We start from the raw sequence: 21,665 nt of genomic DNA on the forward strand, positions 1-21,665 counted from the left end.
TAGGTATCAAACCTGGCCTTCATCTTTTACCCTTCCCTCTCTCTTGCTTCCCACAACCAGCTGCACACTTCTATTGACCCCACCTGTGTGATCTGTTCCTTCTACTCCTTTTTGCCTTGCAAGAGCCCTATTTCAATTCCTCCTTATCCCGGATCTGTGGTATGGGCCTGGCATCCTAACTGGTTTGGATACTACCTCCTGGCTCTCCGCCCCACACTCCATCTTATATCCTACTGCCAGATAGCTTCCATTACTCTGATCCTCAGAAACCTGCTTCCTGCAGTTGCCTAAGAATCAAGTCCACACACCACAGTTTGTAATTGACAACTTTACCCAAAGCTATAGGTCATTCCTCACTTCCTTCCCTTCTTTATACCCTGTGCTCTAATAAAACCAAGCTGCGTGGCCAGCGTCACAGATGGGGTTCCCTGGGATGCAGACTCTGAGGCAGAGAGTAGGGAGAAGCTATTTACTAGAGAGGGAAGGAAGTAGGATTGGGCAGAAGGAGACGAGTTTCCTCACAGGCCCAGTGGAGGAAGGAGGAGGTTTTGGAGCTGGTCTGGCCCTGAGAGCTGTCCTGGGTCAGGGCCAGAGGCCTGGGCCTTGATAAGCCCACACTGATCCACCACTGGATGGGGCCCACCTCAGCAAGGGCAGTTTTCTTCAGTCAAGGCAAACCCCAAAATGGCCAACAGCTGATGCCCATCTTCTTGTGGCACTGCCAGAAGATAAAGGAATAAATCCTTTCTACTCCCTTTATTCCTCAAAGTGGATCTGAGCAGCACATCACGCACCCACCCAGGGGTCCTCATCCATCCTCACGATTCCCCACGGTCACTTTCCTATAAGCTCCGCGGCAAACTGCCAGCTGTCTCTCAATGTTCCCCTCTAACCTGTTTCTTTAGTAATAATCTGCCCCACCCATTACATTCGCCAGTCTCCTTTGTAACGAGGTCTGGCTATGTGACTAAGTTCTAAGCAGTGCCTGTGATGAAAAGCAATACACGCAACTGCCGAGTTGGAATCCAGAGGAACTGGTAGTCCCTCCATGTTTCCTTCTTCCTTCCTGCTCCTGGAAGGCAGACAGGGTGGTGGACACCGGCACCGAGCACTTGTTCCATGGGACGGAAGCTATGTACGAAGGATGGCTCGGCAGGAAGATGGCGGGTGTGTGGAGTCACCATTACCAGCTCTGGACTGCTCATGGAAGAAAAAAAAAAAACAAAAACAACAACTCCCATCTTGTTTAAGCCACTGGTATTTTTGGTCTTTGTTATTTTCGCTGAACTTGTACATCCTATCTAGTTCAAGCTGTAACACTTTCCTCCCCATTTCCCTATGTCCATAGTGCACCAATTTTTCGATACCAGTTCAAATGCTACCTTACCCCGAGAAGTTCGTGGATCTCCTTCCTTCACCTCTGTAGCAGGAAGTAGCATTTTCCTCTGCTGATCTTCCATAGTTTAGCTGTATTTCCTTTACCTAGTGTGACACTTTCCATCATAAATCGTCATTCTTTCCCTAGTTCTCAGCTCCTCTACTAAACTCTGCTATCCTGCAGAGCAACATCTGGGCATCAGAATTCCCAATCCACCAAAATTAGCCAAAGGTCTTTCATTAGTAGACGTTCACAGTACTCATTGACTCAGCGGAGTTCTTTTTCATACGGAATTGAACATGGCATTCCTGTAATCTTTCACTCACCAGTTTTGTAACAGGAAACTCTTTCACTTGTCAGAGGTAACAACAACAAAAATCCCATTTCTTTTTTCACTCAACGCCCTACACATTCTTCGAGCTGGTTTACATGTTCCCTCTTAGGTGGAGTGCCACAGGAATCCGTTTTCAGGCTCTTCCTTCAGTCCCGCTATCCCTCTCTCTAGTTCTAGCAAGAGACTAACATTTACATTTAGAAAGGGAAGACTTTACCACACAGGTTCTCTGAGCTGGGACACTCCCTGTCTCCCAGCGCTGGCAGCAAGTAGTGGTTCCAGGACCTGTCCTGGTTGATTCAGCCCACGGAGGTAGGCAGCAGGTGATTCTCTCTGGGGACCTACTGTTAACACCCTCCTGCTCCTTTTCTTGGGTTACAGGTGCTATATTCCATGCTCTCCTGGGTTCAAGAAAAGATCCAGAATTGGACGGCCTGTGTCCTGAGTCTGGCCTTGCCACTTATTGAAATGATGATCTTAAGGAAGGTGTTTAACTTCTTCAACATTGAAAGGGTTTTTTTTTCAACTGAAAAATGGCGATAAAAGAGGGGCAATAAAATGACTAGTGGCTAGACCGTGGACTCCGAAGTGTAAAGTACCTGGAGTTTCATTCCAGCTCCACCACTAACTGGAGCCCCCATCTCTGTGCATACCTAGAAAGCAGTGGAAGGACCAGGAAAGACTTCATGAAGAAGGTAACATTTGAGGCGACACATGGGGATGCATAGGAATTTGACTGGGGCTGCAGGAGAGGAAGGAGAAGTCTTCTCAGCAGAAGAAACAGCCTGAGCCGAGGCTAAGAGATTAGAAGTATTACTTTGCCCTAATGATCTGACTGTCTCATCTGTTTCTGGAGCCAGTAGAACACAGAACATGGTACTAGCAGGTGCGCGCGTGTGCGTGCGTGCGCACACACGCACGCATGCACACGAGCGGGAGAACGAAAACACATATCCTCAGAGAGACCCACTTGCTGCCCATCTTTGTGGGCTGATTCTGTAGCGGTGAGAGAAAACAAAAGGAAGAGTCAAGAAATTAACAGAATATTTGATGGAGGTTTTATCTTGCTGATTAGATTAAGACTATTTAAATTTTCTCTAAATTTTTGTTTGTTTCTCAGTTTTTCTGCACTAGACATGTAGATTTTCATAATTAATCAGAAAAAAATTTAAGTTGTTCCTTCCTGCTGAATTTTTCAGCTTCTGCATTTCTTTGCTCAAAAATCTTTTTCTTGGGACACCTCAGTGGTTCAGTTAGGCGTCTGCCTTCGGCTCAGGTCATGATGCCAGGGTCCTGGGATAGGCCCCGAATAGGGCTCCCTGCTCAGCAGAGAGTCTGCTTCTCCCTCTCCCTCTGCTCCTCCCCTCTGCTAGGGCTCTCTCCCTCTCTCCCTCCCTCCTTCCATCTCTCTTTCTCTCTTTCAAATAAATAAAAATCTTTTTAAAAATCCTCTTAAAAATCATTTTCTTATTTTTCCCTGGATCCAGAAAATTACATAGGACCTCTGAATTAGCTCAATTGGCTGATTCACCCCTATATCCAATTGGTTTCGAGAGTCAAAAACTGAAAGAAACACTGTCTTAAGATTTGTATGGATCTAGCCGGCTACTTCTGGTTGCCAGGTAGCAGACATTCATAATCAACCACATCGCTCTAACAGATGGCAGACATGGCTTAGGATCCAGGCAGCCACTGAGCTGCCTTAGTGATCATTGAGACAAAGCCTATTTGCCAGTGCATTATTAGTTCATCGCTCACCAACGAGCACATCTGAATAAGCTTAGCACGCAAAACACCATCCAAAGGAAGTACCTCTGGGCAGGCTGCTTTCTGTGGCTTGCCTCATCCACACAAAACAACAGTTACGTCAACATTGTAAGTGGCAACTCAGGTGAACACCTGCCTGATTCTCCACTTGACAACCTGCAGCCCTGATTGGGAGCAAGGCCATGTCTGGGTACTCACTGGAGCGATCAGAAGATTTCAGGAGGCCACATGTGAGAATGTCTCACTAATGTAGGGAGAAAGTACATACTAGGGGCTAACAGGCTCAATCCTACACGAAGACAGGTTCTGTCTGCACCACCTTGACCCACTCAGTGTTTTTAAAATATGAATTGGCTGCACCATGTAAAAACTAGGCAATTTTGTTTACAAATCTGGATTTCTTGCTCCTCTGGAAAAATAAATGGAAAGGGCAATAAGGAACCAATTTTCCACCTGGTGACAACTGGCTGGAGTTGAGGAGAGACAGGGCCTGTGCTCTCCAGTCCAGCTCACTTTCCCCACCCACTCTGGTCTCCTAGACTGCACCGTTCTGCTCATTTGGGTAATTTGCCACCCTTGTTTTATGGCCCTTTCACCTCCATAGGAAAACCTACTGCATACAGTCCATTTGCTATCTCTGTGGGATTTGCAACGGCCCCATAACGCCATGTCTGCTGCTGCAGACTAGAGGCGTCTCTGATGTTATTTACAATCCAAGTTACCTTCTTGTGTCTTCACCTTGAGGCCTGGGCCTGAAGAAGCTGGGAGCTCTGCTGCAAGCTCATTTACCCCCTGAAGACTGGAAGCTATTTCAAGCTCCAAAGAGATCTGAAGAACCCTTGACATACTCCTGATCGTTCAGGACGAAGATTTTTGTTCTGTTTTGTTTTATTTTGCCTTGCTTTGTTTTGCCTTGTTTTTGTAGGACCGATCGATTGACTCAGCTAATTTGGCTTTCAATGAGCATCACAGTCAGATAAATGTTTTCATAAGGGTAGACTCTGTGGGGTCACAAGTGCAGTCTTTGCAGCCACACCAGGGCCAGTGTGTATGTATGCACGCAATCAGCCGGCAAAGGAGCATCAGCAGATCCCAGCAGGACAATTATTTTCAGTTAATGAGGGATCATGGCATTTGCTTTCTCTCCAGAAGTCACGACTGTGGCCAAGAACTTGTTCTAGTCAAGGAGCCAGACCTGCTGACAGGTTTCAGAAAAGCTCAAGGAATGGTAACCTTCTCTCCAAGGCAGAAAAAACAGATAAACATCAACTTTAGTGGACCAGAAGTGCAATTGCAGGTGGAAAATGATTTTGACCCTTCATTAATCAAAGGACCCACTAAATGATGCTTTAAAAGCATTTGTGGTTTTTATTCACCCCCTCACTCCAGACTGAAATTAAGCCAGGGATCTTTATGCAAAGAAAATATTAGAAGTTTACAGGTCAGGTCAAAAAGCCCTCGTTGTCATTACTGACAGCCCCAAACGTTTAAGACTGAACCATGATGAGCACATCCACGGGAAAATATTTAACGAATACAAGGTTCTGGCGGAGAATCTGATAATAATCATCTCCACACAATCTAGAAGAACTCAGATATCTGAAAGTTAGACTCGACGTTACAGGTTGTTCTTCTTCAAGGTATTTATGAGCGGACTTCCACCAACCAAAATAAGTCCTGGTTAACCTTACAATGAGTTATCACGGCAATTAGGTCCAGTGGCACAGATTTTTTTTTCTCAAATGCCACCTCCCCTGTGAAGCCCTTTTTGATTTCAAGGGCAGCAATAGTCACCCTCCTCTCTTCTTCTGAAATACCTAATACTTATGTCCACTAGGATACTTATGATGCATCTTATTTCCAAGATTTGAGAGCTCATCCTTGCATCCCTGTGACCTGGCACAACACTGCAGGATTTTTATAGATCGTTTGTGAAAGGTAGGAGGAAAAGAAGGAAGGGAAGAGGGAGGGAGAAGGAATGGGAGGAAACATGGACACTTAGCATTCCTTAACCGAGGGTCTGAGCCGCTCTTCCTGGGTCTTGGCACATTGCTTCCTGTGCCTTGAGTGTGCTTCCCACTTTCTTAGACTAGTGCACTCTTGTCATCTCTCCAGATAGTTCAAAACTCACTTCTTTCAGGAAGCCTTCGTGCGTCCCTCCCCCACCTGCCCCACATGAGTTCTCATCTCTCCCATTCATGATGTTGTCTGTCATGGTGATCATGTATCTCCCTGCTAAATTGTGGGCAACTTTAGACCAAGGATTTCCTTCCGTTCCTTCAATTTCCACTAGGAGTTCCTGGCATAGGGGCTTAATAAATATTTGTTAAATGAGTAAATTGATAAATGGAAGTCCCTAACCCTTGCACATTAACCAAAAGGGTGCCTATCTTAAATTCCAAAAGTGACTTAAGAATTCCATTGTGAGGGGCACCTGGGTGGCTCAGTCGGTTAAGCGTCTGCCTTCCGCTCAGGTGATGACCCCGGGGTCCTGGGATCCAGCCCCAGGTGGGGGGGTCCCTGCTCAGTGGAGAATCTGCCCCTGCACCTCCCTCTCCCACTCCCCTCCCTCAGCCCCTCCCCCTGCTCGTGTGCTCTCAAATAAATAAAATCTTTAAAAAAAAAGAATTCCATTGTGAGCATATGGATTATCTACTTAATTATTCACATCCAAGTTTTAACTGTAGGGCTGCTGTTCTGTGTCTAGGGAGTTTCTGGTTTCAGACCACCTTTCTCAGTCAGTATCCAAGGGAGCATGGGGGAGAAATCAGTTCAATGTCAACCTCAAAAACAGAATGACTTAAAGGAAAACGCATCAAAAAAATCAGATAATTCTTTTAAAGTCAAACTTAAATGATACTCACGTGCTTTCTGGTTTAAAGTATGATGTTTCTGTTATTTTAAAGTGTTTCTGTATTTCTTTTATTACAAGAAATGACATAGAAACAAATGAATTATGGTGAATGGACATAAAATTTCCGTAAGATTATTCAGCTTGGATAGAAGAGGCTCTTGGAGGGGAATCTTAAGGGGACTGAGAAGATAAGCTGATGATGGCTGGAAAAATAAGCAAGGGTGACACTATGAAAGGCAGGGAGAAGTTTCAGCCACACTATTAAGTTTGAACTTCATCCTAGAGGAGATGAAGAGCCCCTGTGAACTTCCAGCGGAAGAACGATGTGTTCAGATCAACCTCTTTTCATGTCAGCGTGCTAGATGTACGTGAGTTACCTGTGTCTGCTGAGGCCAAACCAAGGATGGAGGAGACAGACCAAAAGACATTTGTAAAGAAGGAGTATCATTTGGTGACCAATCCCATATGAGGTGTGAGGAAACTCCTTCCTTCGAATGTTTTTGATAAAACGATTTGTATAACCAAATACTTCTATCTTCTTTATAGCTTGATCGTAAATTTGGTACCAGGTCAAAAGTGTGGATCTTATTACTAGCCATCCCCTTTAGATGCAGAAGAGAGACACTAAAGAAAAAAAAACTGATAACGGTATGATCCTAAGGTGGGTTTTTTTCCCCCTGATTTATAAGAGGCAGAGCATTGCCAATAAATCTAATGAAACTGAATTCTAATCAGGAATAGGTTTCTCATGAATCAGAGATTTTATTTTGCTCCATTGACTGCTTAAATTTTCCGTGAGCCTTTGATTGAGAAGCCAGTGCTAAAACTCTTGACATCGGGCACATGGCCATTGATTCAACACAAGATAACACAAAAAAGGGGGCCAAAGAAAATTGATCAAAGTATAAAGCTACAACAGTCTACATTAACAAAGATTTTAATACACACTTGACCAAAAGATGCATACAATGACTACTGAATCTCCATTCATAGGCAGCCAACGAAATTATGAATGAATTTATTAACTTCAAACAAAACTTCAGGTTGTACACTTAAAAAATTACAAACCATTTAAAAATGAAAATTAACAATGGAAGCAACAATGACTATAAAATATGATGGGGTGACTTGAAAGAAAGGTTCAAGTATTGTTTGTAAAGTTCTTCAGACACTGGAGTCTTTGAGAAGTTTGTGCATTTCCCATCTTTGCATAGTAAAAACAAAAACGAAAACAAAAAACATACTACTTGGTAAAACTCCACAGCTCTATGTGATTCATGTTTCATAACATGCACCTATGTGTACTGCTCATTTATCTAATAGGAGTAGCACTAATTCAGTGGGCTCATGCAGTATCCCAGGTGAGCAATGAAGTTAGCGCACACCTCCTCATCCAGGTGTCGTTAATTAATGCAGCAAAGAAGAGCAGATGAAATGGGAACTTGTCACCACTTAACACTAACTCTTGTTGGGTAACAGTGAGACGGCAATACGCTTATGCTTTGAGCTCAAATTAATAAAAAGGACTACTCTCACCACAAAAATCAGCAAACGAACGGCATGTGCAAGAGAAAAGACAGCAAAGAGTTCAGAAAGACATAACCGAGTACCACCAAAAATAATTATAATCCATTGTTTACGGTTGGTATGGGTGCATTATCTTTCATCTTCATACACAGGCAGCTTAAAGCTTGTGTATTTTACATATACACACAGATAATTTAACATTGGAACATAGGTTCAGTTACCTAGGAGACTGCCAGTGTAACAAACAGTTACACCGACATTTGCCATTATGTACATAATATTTGGGGACCACTGTGGTCTGATTTAAAACGTAACATCGCACACTTACAATGTTGTCTGTGAAATGCTCGAAAGTTAATAATGGAGATTTAAGTTGTTTTGTAACCACCATGGTTTTGGTTCTGTGAAGTCACCCGTGGTGCGTGCCTCCGGAAGAGCAGGGAAATGTGTGTGGTGCACTCAGGAACAGGTGGAGCAGGATCTAGCAACAAAGACAATACAGTGACAGGAAGAGATGCCAAGTAATCTGAGTTTCCTCTAGGCTGAAAGGGCCGTTGCCACTAGGTGGAGGGGTACAGCCTGTGTCTCATGAAGCCAAGAATAAGGCTGATAAACCTTGTAGATAGCCCTGTTGTTACAATATAAATATACAGCTAGTTCTAGAGAAAGACTGCGGACCTGGGTAGCACCTAGTACTCAGAGAGCAGTAACAGGATTAAGATGTTAGGTGAGTTCAGCATACTGAAATTAAGGTTTCTGCTCTATGACTGTGATACTGCCGCAATTAAATATACCCAGGGGGAGAAAAAACCCCACAGTTTTAAGCAGTACACTTTTAGCACATTATCGCAAAAACTGTGAGACTGGTGTCATGAATCTTGCTGGAAAGGGACTGAAAGCCAAATCTAGCAACTCATTTGGTTGTCATGAAGTGAACAGTAGGATGGCGTGTCCCGTTCCTGAAAAGGGGACGTTAGAGAAGTGCAGGTTCTCAGGGTGGGGGCTTCAGGAAAGCTCATCTCTAAGTGGGTGCTGACTGAAGGACTCACGTACAAGTTTCTACATTCAAAACCAAGTCAGGACCAGATTTCTTTATTCATGTATATACTGAACACTTGAACGGAAGCTATCTTGATCCTAAATGGAAGAAGAAAGCGGTGCCGGTGAAGGAAACTTGGAGGGACGTGGGAACCCAGATTACATCTGCACATCTGCCTGGAAGCAAAATTAGATCACGAATTTGTGAGTAGTAGAATCCCATCACAATCCAGAACATCCCACAGACCAGTCACACACTACGGGCCCCCAACAAGATTTGTGGAAAATGCAACACACAGACGTAAAGCCCACGAGAGCCACGCTCACGGGAAAGCAGCCACGGCTTCTGCGTCCATTAGCAGCTTGCCGCTGGGGCTCCACCACCTGTATCTCGAGGCGGGAAGATGAGGCATGAATGAGATATTGACAATAATCGATGTGAATAAAATGAAAAGCCTAACTTCCCCCCCACACCCAGTTTTTTAACATTGAAAAGTTATTTTTTAATTTAAGGCTTTAAGTTTATCCTCCTTTCACATTAAAGACAGGGAAAGAAAACTGTCAAAAACCAAAAACGCAAATCATGAGCTTGGCACTTTTGTGATTCATACGAGAGGGTGTCTACTTTCTTACATTATATACATACATTTATAATGACATCAAAAAATGTTAGACTTGTCAGTACATATATCTGCATTTACATAATTTTTGTGTTTTTAATATGGGTTATTTAGTTGTTTGTGTCCCCCCTGCCCCGCTTTTGCATATTTTTGGTTTCAAGCATTTCATTTCGTTCAAGCATTTCCTTGTTAACTTGCACCTGTTTTGTGCCCAAACTCCCTGCATCTGTGGCTACATCTGTCTTTTTGAAGCAAGCCTCCAAATCACTGAACAACGCATTATCAGAGAAGAGAGAGAGAAAACAGTGAAAAGAACCCAAAAGATGGGGAGCAAACAATAAACTCAAATCTACAGAGAACCTTTACAAGAAAAATATTCCGGTACAGACAAGTGAAAATGATGTGTCAAAATCTCTTATTTCCATATTTACATTTATAAAAGAACTATACAATAGCATCATTGTTCAAATTCCAGCTCCCATTTCCAAAGGATGCTTGGTCCAGGCAAACACACGAGGGGAAAGGGACTCAACAAGAGCAGGGGTCCGTGGAGTCTCTCGTGGCCCGGTATAGATGAGGGGGTGAGGGCCAGGCAACCTCCGCGTATTCCTGGGCCATCTTCACCTTGGGAATTCAGCTGCAGGTTTTGCTGTGGATTGGCTTGCTAGCTGCTTGTTGCAGATATGCCATGCGGATTTTACCCTTTTGAAAATTAGATCTTCATGCCACTGGAGTGTGTCATTGGTAGGAAAAGAAAAAAAAAATCATGCCAAATCATTTAGAAGATATTATGTGCCAGCAGGCTGAGGAAAGGAAAAAAATCATTTGCTATTTTTTAATGGTTCTTTTATTGCACTTAATTTTTTGTTGTTCCTTCTTCCTTTAGTTAGAAAAAAAAAACGGTTCTGAAATAGTTCTTTTTATAACATTGTCTTTTATCCCCTTTTCTTGACAGGTGGTGAGAGGGGTTCTTTGAAATTATTTCCCCAAAGCACAGTTTCCTTTTACCCCATCCCTGTCCCCCAACTTCAGTCCTGTGGTCATTAACCACCCGGCAGTCTTGCTTACAGACTTAACAGTTCCAGCAAGGGTGCAGCGGGTATGTCTCACCCAGAATCCAACAGTGTGAGGCACCGCTCACCCGCTGCCACGGCCTCAGATGGGGCCTTGCTGAGTGGGATCGAACCTCCTCTTCTTGACATTTCTTCCAGAGATGCAGGCAGAGAGGGAAAAATCCACACTATTAATCAGATCATGATGAGAGGAGGGTGATGATAATGACAACAACACTAGTTCCAGAGCAAAGTAATCAACTCACACGGGGGCAGACTTCCCAAAATAACTGGAGGTACAGAACAGCTCACACGTTTGAATGTCTTTACAACATCTCCACTAGAGTACAGCCATTTGTAAAGACCAAAAGAAGCTTCGAGTTGTGCATTTTAAATCCCTGAAAGCCTCCGCAGTCCAACTGGTCTCTTATTTCGGAAGTAAAGGACATGGGCTAATTTTAACCAGACGAACATGACAGGAAGGGTTCTTCCGACATTCCAGGGGGCTACTAGGGGAGCTCCGCAAAACTCTGAAGGGCTCCTAGCTGCCTCCTTCCACCACTTGAGAGTTCTTTATCAGTGGATCGGCCTTCGCCATGAGGGCAAAGAGCTATGTTCTACCCAGTTATCTTGCTGCCTTGATGTGTGAGCTCTTACTCCACCATGGAACAAGCATTTTTCATATCTAACAAGTTGAAAACCAGAGTGCACGGTAAGACGGTACACTCCAAGGAGAATGGACACAGGCTCGGGTTAGTTAAGCAAATGCAGCAGTTAAGCTTAGTGGAAATAAGCAAGTTAAAATGCCTTGCTCACAGTGTCCAGTCTCCTAAAAAGTGGTTCCTATGTTGAGAAAGAGAAAAAGAAAAGAACCAGCAAGACATTACAAGGCAACAACAGAAGTTGGTTGCAACCTCCCCATGGTCTGGCTTCATGTGGGGCATCAAGCAAGGGGGCTCATGCATTTAGTCTGCGCACTGGGCGGGTGCAACGCTGCCACCAGGCATCATGCAAGACTGGAGCCCGAGGAGTCCCCGAGATCCCTCTCTCCCCTGCCCACTCAGGGCCGGCTGGACACCCTTTCAGCCCTAAGTGCCAAAAAATTATAGTGTGTTCCTCCCCTCCACCATGTAATTCAAAATAAAAACAATACCAAAGCTCAAAATATGTATAAAGGCATCCCGCAAAAGTTCTCATTTCTCCCAAGATGACCACATTGATACTTCTCTTTTGAAAGAACAAAAATTGAAAAAAAAATAAATCTTTAAAGAAAATCTCTTTTCTTTTAAAAGGTTTCATTAAAAATGGCTTCATTAATGGCCTAAGCCTGTGGTTTGTTGGCCTAGCAGATAATCCATTGATGCAAACATTATTTGCAACAGGGCTACTTCCTTTTTTCCCCAGCCCCTGTCACCTCCAACCACCCTCTTTTGAAAGCAGGCATTATGGCTGCTTTGGGATCCAAAGGGGACATCTCCCATAATGCATCTGGCACAGAGTTCGTTTGCTTCAGAGCACAGCACCTGTGCCTACTACCCACACTCACAGCCCTTAAGGGTAAGTGTGTAAGAAACAACTCTCCTCGTGAGTCAGATGGTGAAAAACAAGGACTGCCTGACCTTGCCAAATGACCCTGAAGGACCAGGGACTCCAACCAATTCAGCTATCTATTGCTGGAACTGGAGAGAAATGCAAAACTAATGTCCCCTCAATTAAAAACGAATATAGAGGAAAGATCGAGCCAGCTAGGGCTGTGCATGTAAACGACTATATTGCTCACATCTAAATTCCCTTATTCAAATTCAGGGAATGGCAGATAAATAGCCATGTCCGAGGTCTTAACTGCAATCCAGTCCATTTTTAAATGGAGATAGGACTTCCCATTTCAGCCTGGAATACAGTCAACCTCCAGTGTCCAAAAGCTTGTGCTCCAAAGTCAGTGTTGGAAGTTTAGATTGCGTTATTTTAAAGAAAATCTATTTTACAGGGTGAATGCATTCCCAGGCCAGACCAGGAGGCCATGCCACCCTGTAGAACCCTGTATTTCTGCGGGAAAGTGGACTCTGAATAACAACAGGGCACTACATTTCCTCCACAGACATCCCAGCAGAAGGAAGGCAGGGCCCTGTGATAAGGACAGAGAGGGACCCTCCCGTGGCAGGCTGACTGGGAGGGCTCCTCACGTATCAACTGCAAAACTACCACAGTGACTTGCGAGAACTCACCATATACTGAGAACTGCCTGCCCTGAATTTTCTACAGGAAAAAAAATCTTTTCTTTCCATTTTAATGTGAAAGCGCAACTATCACAGGTAGATGTTCGCTGCCTCCCTTCCACAAGTGTTTCATGTGAATTCCCTCCGCTCACTAGAATTGGGAAGGCAACGATCTTTCTCATCATAACCCGTGAGGTATTTCTGGATCATTATACAATATTAGCATAACCCATAAGCTTTGCATTGGCCCAGTTTTCATAAATCTTTATGTCTGAAAAACCTATACTTTTGTGTACAATATATGTTATATGTATATACATCTATACAAAATTAAAACAAAGCTCTTCAGGTAACAACAGGCATCTCCGGTTTATAAGGCCTTTAGTTCTTTCAAGGGTATATATTTACTCACTGCTATCACCTTCTTCTCTTTCCACAGTGAGTCGTCACTCACCCTCCCTCAACCCCTCCTAGGCCACCTTTGACAGCGTTCACTTCCCTAGAGGGCTGAGTCAGGGAGCTGACCTTGGGTCTTCCTGGCCAGCCTGCTAGGTCTGAGTGAGAAAGTGCCTAACCCAGGAGCTACAGGACTTAAGGGAATTAGGCTCCTGTTTCCCACTGGGATATGGTCATGGAATTCAGATAAGCAGCAGCTTGGTTTTCCTCATAGAAACACTAGCTACAGTTGATTCCACTTCCTAATTCTACAAAAATCAGAAACAAAAGACATTTACTCTTTTGAGAAAACATAATTAGCAATATTAAATTCCTTCCAAATTTCATCCAACTTGACATTCAAAATTGTAACTTTCCTTGTGATAAACCCAGATATGATCCTTTACATATCATTTATGTGAGTACCTTTTCTTTAGCATGTCCTCTGAAATGGAACACAGCAGGCCAAACAGAATTGCTTATGGTCAAAATCAGGCTCAGTAAGAACTTGTAACCCAAGTTAACTTCTCATAGAGAGGAAATCATGGTTACTATGCAGACTTATTAAAGTAACGCTTTTAATGTCAAGAGCAGCTCTGCCATGCGTATGACCACTGCTGCCACTGAATTACGTTGAGAACAAGTGGTGGGAAAGTGGGACATGGTGATAGAACTCCATAGTCTGAGGCATGGAAACATGGCTGGAAGAGCTCAAGACTCATCCCCCAATCCAGTCAACAAACTATGTCACTGTTACCTTCAAGTTCTTTAACTATTATCACCTAGAATTTCTCTTTCTGACCACCATCGTTTATGGTGTTCACATACTTCATAGTCATGTAAAATAACTGCATTGCTCCCATCTCATTCCTATATTCACATTTAGGGAATGTCCAATAAAAAAAAAAAAAACAAACCACGTCCAGGGTGGGACCCGCAATTCTGTTCATTTTCAAATGGAAACATGAAATCTTCTTTTCATGTATTTGTTACCTTTCCTAAGATTTAGAGATGATGCTACTAAAATGATCCTCCATCTACTTGATTTTGCTAATGTCTAGTAAAGCAACAGCCCTAAAAATCAAATCAAGCAGCATTACTGTTCAAAACTGAACAGAGGCTGTGAGTCTTCATGAGTCAACCAGGACCAAGGCTTGCAATACTCTGCAGCACACTCCCTAGCTTTACTCTGTGTGTGCAGGTGATGGAGAGGGCTTGTAAATGGATGCAGATTTGGGGGGAAAAGTTGGACAAATCAGTGTGCCAAGAACCTGTCTTCATTTTTCACAGGATTTCTCAGAGTACTAATGCTCCAAAGACTGGGAATCCATAAACTGACCACTTCTGGAGTATGGGATTAACTGGTTACCACACATTACCCCATGTATCAGACTATGTTCAGTGAAATAACCTACCAAATAAAGCATTTCTTTTTCTTCTCGGGAGTTCTACAACATTGCTTATGGAAGTCTTGTTTGCATTAAGCAAAGCTTGCAGACTCTGTTATTCTGCTAGAAAGATGTCATCTAGACTTATATTGTTTTTTATCACAATTATCTTGACCAAACTTCATTATCACTTATTCACAAGGTGCACACAGTCACACACACGCATGCACACTCACAAAAACTCATGCTTTTTACCACCTATTTCAGAGGAAATATGGCTTAAGAAAAAAATCTATGGAGAATGGCAGACACTGTCAGGGGTCAGAGCATAGCTGTTTGCTCATTTATACTTGAACGGGTCATGTATGGTATGACACTTCTTCCACACTTAAATAACTCGCAGTGTTCCACCCCAAGAAATGTGACTTTAGGAAAAAGCAATACTTCCCATGAGCAGTTAGTAAGTTTTTCTTTAACCTAAAAGGTTATGGACCCTCCAAATCCTCAGGCGACTTTGCTACTTGCTTTGCTTTTCTCTTCTAGTAAAACACAGTTCCAGGAAGGATTTCCAATGACAGTATTTAGAGCAATCTCTTTTACAAACTATTTTCTACTTCTGATCCTAAATGACCCTCTTTTGTATTTACATTGAACTCAATGAAAAACTCAGAGACTTTCAGTTCAATTAGCAAATAACTTCTAGACCAATAGTCTCCAAAACCGCCCAAGTGGGGGGGAACCTAACCTGCATCATTGGGCACCCAAAGCCTTTTTTTGCAAAGTAGAAGTAGTTATTTGACGTTTAATATAAACCACATGGCTACTCTTAAAATCTAAAGCAAATTCAGATCCTCAGAGAGCAACCAATAGTCATCACGAAGAGCAGTGGATCCTCCAAGTTTAAACTCCTAACATTCAAGAATTATTCTGTGCTTGCTTTTTTCTTTGCTTTAGGCCATAAGTATACTTCACATTATTATGTGCTTCCCTACAACATCTTCCTCTGCCGTAACCGTTAGGGTCACAGGGCATGGGAAGGGGCATTGGCTTAGCACAGCAGTACGCATGTCTACACAGTAGTCCCCACTCAGCAGTCACCAGAGGCTGTTTCTCACCTCACTAGGTGTCCATCTCCCCTTCCTTTTCTCTGTTCTTCTGATGATTAGACATGTCTCTCAGATATAAATAATCTGCACAGGGCCTAATCCACTTACATACACAGGGATAAAAGTTTTTCCATTTTTCCCCAAAGAAACATGCAATTCAAGCTGTGCGCTAGGCCAGGCCACTGTTTTGAGGTCCTGCTACAGAACAGTGCTCTTGTCTCCAAAGGCCAAGATGGTCACAATTTGGCATTGTGTGTGGCTGGATAGCAGAAGATGCACAGGACTGTTTTCCAGGCCTTGAAACGGAGGCTTCCTGATGCCAAGAAGGCTTAAGCTTGTGCACAAGCCAAATTTATTTTTCTTGAAGCATATTGATGAAAAAGTTCAAGGGAGCATTATGAAATAATAACAGATCATGGAACTACCATAATGCGCAATGACTTTTTTACAGTAATATGGCATTAAGAAAAATTTTTGCTTGAATTAGGCCAGCCGAAACCAAACAACAACAACAACAATATATATGTCTTTTGTTGTTGTTGTTGTTGTTAGGTACCCTGAGTGACTCATTATCCGGGCAATGGTTTGTTAAAACCACAGTCAGAAATTCAAATTTGAGTTGCCCATTTTGTGTGTGTTTTTGAAAACATAATGATGCCAAAACTACTGTTTCAGCAAACAAGTTCAAGGTTACAAATATCTCTGTAGAAAGGAAGTACCGTCTGATAACAACTTTCCAAGTTGAAGCCACTCAACAATATGTAGGCTTACTCATTAAATCTTAATATGGTAACAAAATTAGCAGAAAATGTTGAATGTATTTAAATCATCGTGTGGTTTGTTTTTCCTTCATAATCAGTTTCTAATAACATTTTATCTGGTTTCAATATTTTGAATTCGGGATTCAAAATGTAAAATAGCATAAAGTTCATAATGAATGCAATTATTCAGATAATCCAAGTAAAAAACTTCCTCTATTGAGTAACCAGATGGAGGCAAAGTGGGCTTTGAATTTAGGTAATGGTCTTATTTCCCACTTAAATTTGTTTCTATAGATCTGGTTGGAACTTAATTTATCACAGGGAGTATTTGTCAAAGGAAGTCTTATCTACAAATCATAATAATCAAGCCACCACAGTATGAAAAGATATAAAAATTAATTATCCAATGAATCTGAGCTATGAAAACACCTAAACCTGATAAGTTAGCTTTACAAATTTTGATCATAATTAAGGTTGATTTGTGAATATCTGCCATGTGTATTTGAACAAACTTAGTTCAGTGATCAATGCAAGGTCCAAACTAAAATGTCACTATGGAAACATACCAGTTAATTTGCAGTTAATTAGAAAATATTTAAGTATCACAAAGCCACAGATCTCAAATTCCAATGTGAAACCAATTCAACTAGTTAGGGAATTAATAAAATTTTTTAAATCTATTTTTTATAAAATAATGAAGCTTTTCAAATCACAAAGCTACGTATAATGTGTTATGTGTGAAAAATAATGAACAAATAGTTACTTAGGTTGTGCAAACCTCAACATGTCAGTGGAACATAAACCAATTTTAAACAGATACAAAGGATTTATAGCCACTTATTTCCAACTATCTCTTTTCCCAATTATCCTGTATAAAAAACATTATCTCAGGATGTTTGCTCCTAAAAGCTGGAGTGTCTTCTCCTGAAGAACCTCTACTTTGTTCTCCTGAAGCTCGGGCACGTGAAAGACTTCTACATTTCCTGTTCTCCCACTAGCCTGAAGATGACATTTGAGGTTCCAGGTTTCTTCTTTCCTAACCCATTTCTCAATAAAAATAGTTACTTGTAGCAGTTCACCGTTAAACCTTGCAATCTTGTAGCAGGAACTCAAAACTTGGTTATGTAAGCAGAAAAGAGAAGTGCCAGAGCCACTGAGAAGCAGACATGCGCCGTTGCTTACTTAAATCCCCATCCTGTGCCCCCAAGGACAATAGCTGCTACCAGGATGGCACCAGCGATGGAGCCTATTATGAGATTGGTGGCACTAGGACCTGTGACAAAGGATCATGGGAAGAAAGTCATATGAGCCAACGACTGTTGTTACCACAAGGGAAAGGCAGTTAAGCGGTTTTAGGAAGTAAATACCCTGCATTAAAAAAAAATTGCTAAACACTTCAATCGCCTTTATTGACTTAGCTTAATTGCACTTCTGATGCTACTGCTTGGAGAGGAATTGCCTCTACGTCTAAAGCTTCTGCACCACTGACAATTAAGTTCCTTTAAATTCAACTTCCACAGAGTTCGAAGTGAATGCGCCCCAACGGCCGGCACTTCCCATCTTTCTTCTCCTCCTCCTTCCCAATATCATGAATCAAACAAGCAAAAGAGCACATCAAGAACACAGACGCATTAGAATTAGCTCTACCTGACTGGCCAATGAGGGCAGGAAAAGAGGGGGAAATATTCTAATCAAGTGCTCTTTCAAGCCCCACACCAAGTGTTTTTGTTTTTTTTTTTTTTTAATCTCCCACGTGGAAACAGTACACATTTAAAAGTCAGAAGGAGGTTACTAATAAAGATCTGCTCTTGAAGCTTCGCTCTCAGAGATGCATTTCTTCACTGTACGGATCCATACAGTGTTGAAACAATGGCAGGCAGTTTCCAAAGGCAAGAGAGGGAGGAAGCATAAAATTCATCTGGGGAATTCTGTGGGAAATGGAAAAAAGATTCTGCAGGTTCAATTGAGACTATCTTTCAAGTTCCCATTTGCAAGTTGAGGCTTAGAGATAGATTTTAAAAAGGGAGCAGAAAGGACAGCAAGACAGAAAACACAAGGTGGAGTTTCCATCTATTGTTTGAGTCACAGGTGATACACACAGGACAGCACATCCTCTTCACTCACACGGGAAAATGCCTTAGCTCTCGAGTTTTCAGTGTAAGCAACATTGACTTTAGTACAAGAATTATTTTGAATATCACATCCCTCAGGATGCTAATACATAGGTACAGGGCTCCTAACAGCAAAATACTTCCAGTCCTAACTGAATGTCCTGTTCCGGAAGTCACAAAGCCACTTTTGGTATTTTCCCTAAACCCCTCGACTTTGTGAATATATTCATTTCTCTGTAAAAAATTCTCTTTTCTGCTCACATTGGTCCCCTGAACTGTGTACATAAATGGATGCCACTTTGAGCCCCTCTAAAATTGTGTGTATCACATGTTTTTAACTCGGAGACCACCCAGTGCTTGTGAGGGTGAGTAGAAAGGTGGGGGACAGCTGCAGTGGGAGTTGGGGAAGTGGTCTCTTCAGGCTCGTGGGCTCGTGACACGTTCTTAAGACTAACCACTGAGGTCCTACGGAACACACATCTCAGTGGCCTTCAAAAATGCACGAATAATAACAACTAGTAATGAGAGCAAGAAAAGCAGGCTGGCTACTCTGCATTGAGCACTTACTATGTGCCAGGTGTGGTTTGAAGCACGTGACAAATATTAGCTCACTGGATCCTCACAAAAACCATACGAGGTAGGAATTATGACTATCTCTGTTTAAGAGAAGAAACAGTGGCTTCTAGAATGTAGTGACAGAGGCAAGGTTTGAAGACTGATTTGTCTTTGAAGCTTATGCTATAAATCAAGGGTCAAGAAGCTATAGCCCACTGGCCAAATCTGGCCCCACTTCCTGTTTTTGCGAAGAAATTTGATTGGAAGACAGCCACACTCGTCAGTGTGCATGTTGTTTACAAGTTGCTTTTGTGCTAAGACAGCAGAGTCACAAGGTTGTGGCAAACATCCTGTGACCTGCAAAGTCAAAACTATTTACCTACTGGCCCCTTACAGAAAGTTTGCAAACCCCTGCTCCTAATGAAACATTCCATTTATATGTATTTCCTTTCCACACTTTAATAAGGAAACACATTTTGAAACAAACACTGAGAAAATATTTATATTTCCGTGTACATTATGCTTTAGGCATGATTTGCACTTTACTAGCTCAGAAAACAGGCTGGGATTAGAATCAATACATAATTCATGAGAAATGATTCCTGATTTACTATTATAAACTAAGGAGTAGAAATAAAAGCCCCCACTCCCACCCCCCCAAAAATCCCAAACACACAAAAAAACCCAAACCTTCTGTTCATGGAATCCTTAGTGACTAGATGAACATGACACTATCAGCTAAGCTAGGAAGTATTAAAACCATTTGTATTGTGCTATTGTGGATTTTTAAAAAATTATATTTATGATTTAGCAATTATGGCAAAATTTAGAAATCGAAGGAAAACAATCAGCTAATAAACAAAAATAGTGCATCAAGCAAGGATAATAAATAACAAATCCATTTTTAGGAAAAAAATGCACTTATAGGGACTTACCTGTCACAACCAGAAATAGGCACAAACCAAGGGAAGGGAGGGTGAGAACAAAGCCTGGTACCAAGGACCATGCTTTACAACGAATGCCTTGGGGTTTGCCTATGTCTAAGGCTCAAAGGGAAAATTATTAAAATTCGTCCCTTAGTTGGTACACTGCAGCACATCACAATTATGGTCAATAAATAATCTAAAAAACACCATTGGAATGATTTTTTTTTTTTTTTTTTTTTTTTTTAGAAAACTACCTTTCTTCAAGGAGGACTTTCATATAAATGTATATGTAAAATTTCCCCTGGAAAAGGAATGTTACTTCTATATATAATCCAGTCAGCAGATCCAAGGTGAGATTTTACAAGACAGAGTTTGTTTTTTCTAAAGATGTTACCTCTACCATACTATTTTTTTTTCTAACAAGTAAAGAAAAACAGAATAGCTTTTCCAGTGTTTCTAGCTGCCCTGAGTTAACTAGCTTCACAGTCCCTACCAGTGGGATGTTGAGTGAGCAGATGCAAGTCTAGTCAAAGTCCTCCAAACCAAGGGAGAGAAGGTTCAGGTAATCTTCAACACAGAGCAGGACCTTCAGGCCTGCATCCCTCTTAACTGCTGTTTTAGTGCCTGGGTCTCCCAGGCCCCGAATGGAAGAGCATCCATGGGCTGTAATTACTGGGACTAAGGAGGAATGTGTGTAATAGGATCAACATGCCCATAGTTTGGACCAGTTGAGTAGAGGGTATTCGGTGATGCTAGTACTCCATCCCTGGGCCACTGGGAAGTGTTACCACCACCCCCGTGAACACAAAGATAGCACATGAAGGGTATTTCTGTCGTCTATAAATGTTCTCTGGAATTAGAGAGAGAGGGGAAAATCGCAATACTCTTTTGGTCTACAGATTTGCAACCTCATGAAAGCAATATCCTGTGGAGAACTGACAGCTATTCTGAGGATGTGAATCAAGGATAGAGCAACCTAAATAGAGGTGCAAGAAGAGTTTATATTTCTGTGAAGGATCAACAGGCAAGAGATACAGAATTTACTTATTAATGCACTGGCTATTTTTAAGACAAACCACCAGACAATTTGCCACTATTCACTGAAGGTTTTGCAGGTTTGGATAAATATCTCTTTCTTCTTCATACTGTTAGGTCCCAAATATTTATGTAAACTTCTAATTTGAATTATCTATTTTATGTGAAAAAAATAAAGGCAATATCCTACATATCTTCTTTAAAAAAATTAAGCCAAAGCTTCCCCTATCACTTTGAGTGGAAAAGATATTAGTGACTATCATTCAGATTATCTTAAAAAAAAGCTACAACTGTTGATAATTCCTAGTTGGATATGCGGATCTATTTGGTGAAGATCACATTCATTAAAGGAATCCTAAAGAAACACTCATATAAAAGCTTTTTTTTGCCAATAAAAAATAATGAAAATAAAAGGTCTGTATCTTAAAATGACTTTTACAAGCAGAGGAGCAATGGAAGCTTTTGGACCATCGTCTTAATTGTGAAGATATCATAAGCACCCCAGTATTATTTTATGCCCCACATTGTTCCAGACAGGAGAAGGTTCTTCACTGCACGAGAA

At 41.9% G+C, this 21,665-nt stretch overlaps 1 protein-coding gene across 1 annotated transcript in view; it reads right to left on the reverse strand.

The window, feature by feature from the left end:
- Positions 1-10,466: 10,466 nt before the first annotated feature.
- Positions 10,467-21,665, reverse strand: part of ADAM23 (ADAM metallopeptidase domain 23) — a 165,454-nt gene continuing 154,255 nt past the window's right edge. Inside the window, exons 25-26 of the mRNA XM_028112217.1 lie at positions 17,659-17,749; positions 10,467-10,722 (exon numbers count right to left, since the gene is read on the reverse strand). Of these exons, the coding sequence (XP_027968018.1) occupies positions 10,674-10,722; positions 17,659-17,749 (140 nt within the window). The 3' untranslated portion in view covers positions 10,467-10,673. The remainder of the gene's footprint in view (positions 10,723-17,658; positions 17,750-21,665) is intronic.

The sequence above is a fragment of the Eumetopias jubatus genome, unplaced genomic scaffold (assembly GCF_037043125.1).
Source record: "Eumetopias jubatus isolate StellerSeaLion01/CBP00866 unplaced genomic scaffold, mEumJub1_p1.0 scaffold_3, whole genome shotgun sequence".
NCBI lineage: Eukaryota > Metazoa > Chordata > Mammalia > Carnivora > Otariidae > Eumetopias > Eumetopias jubatus.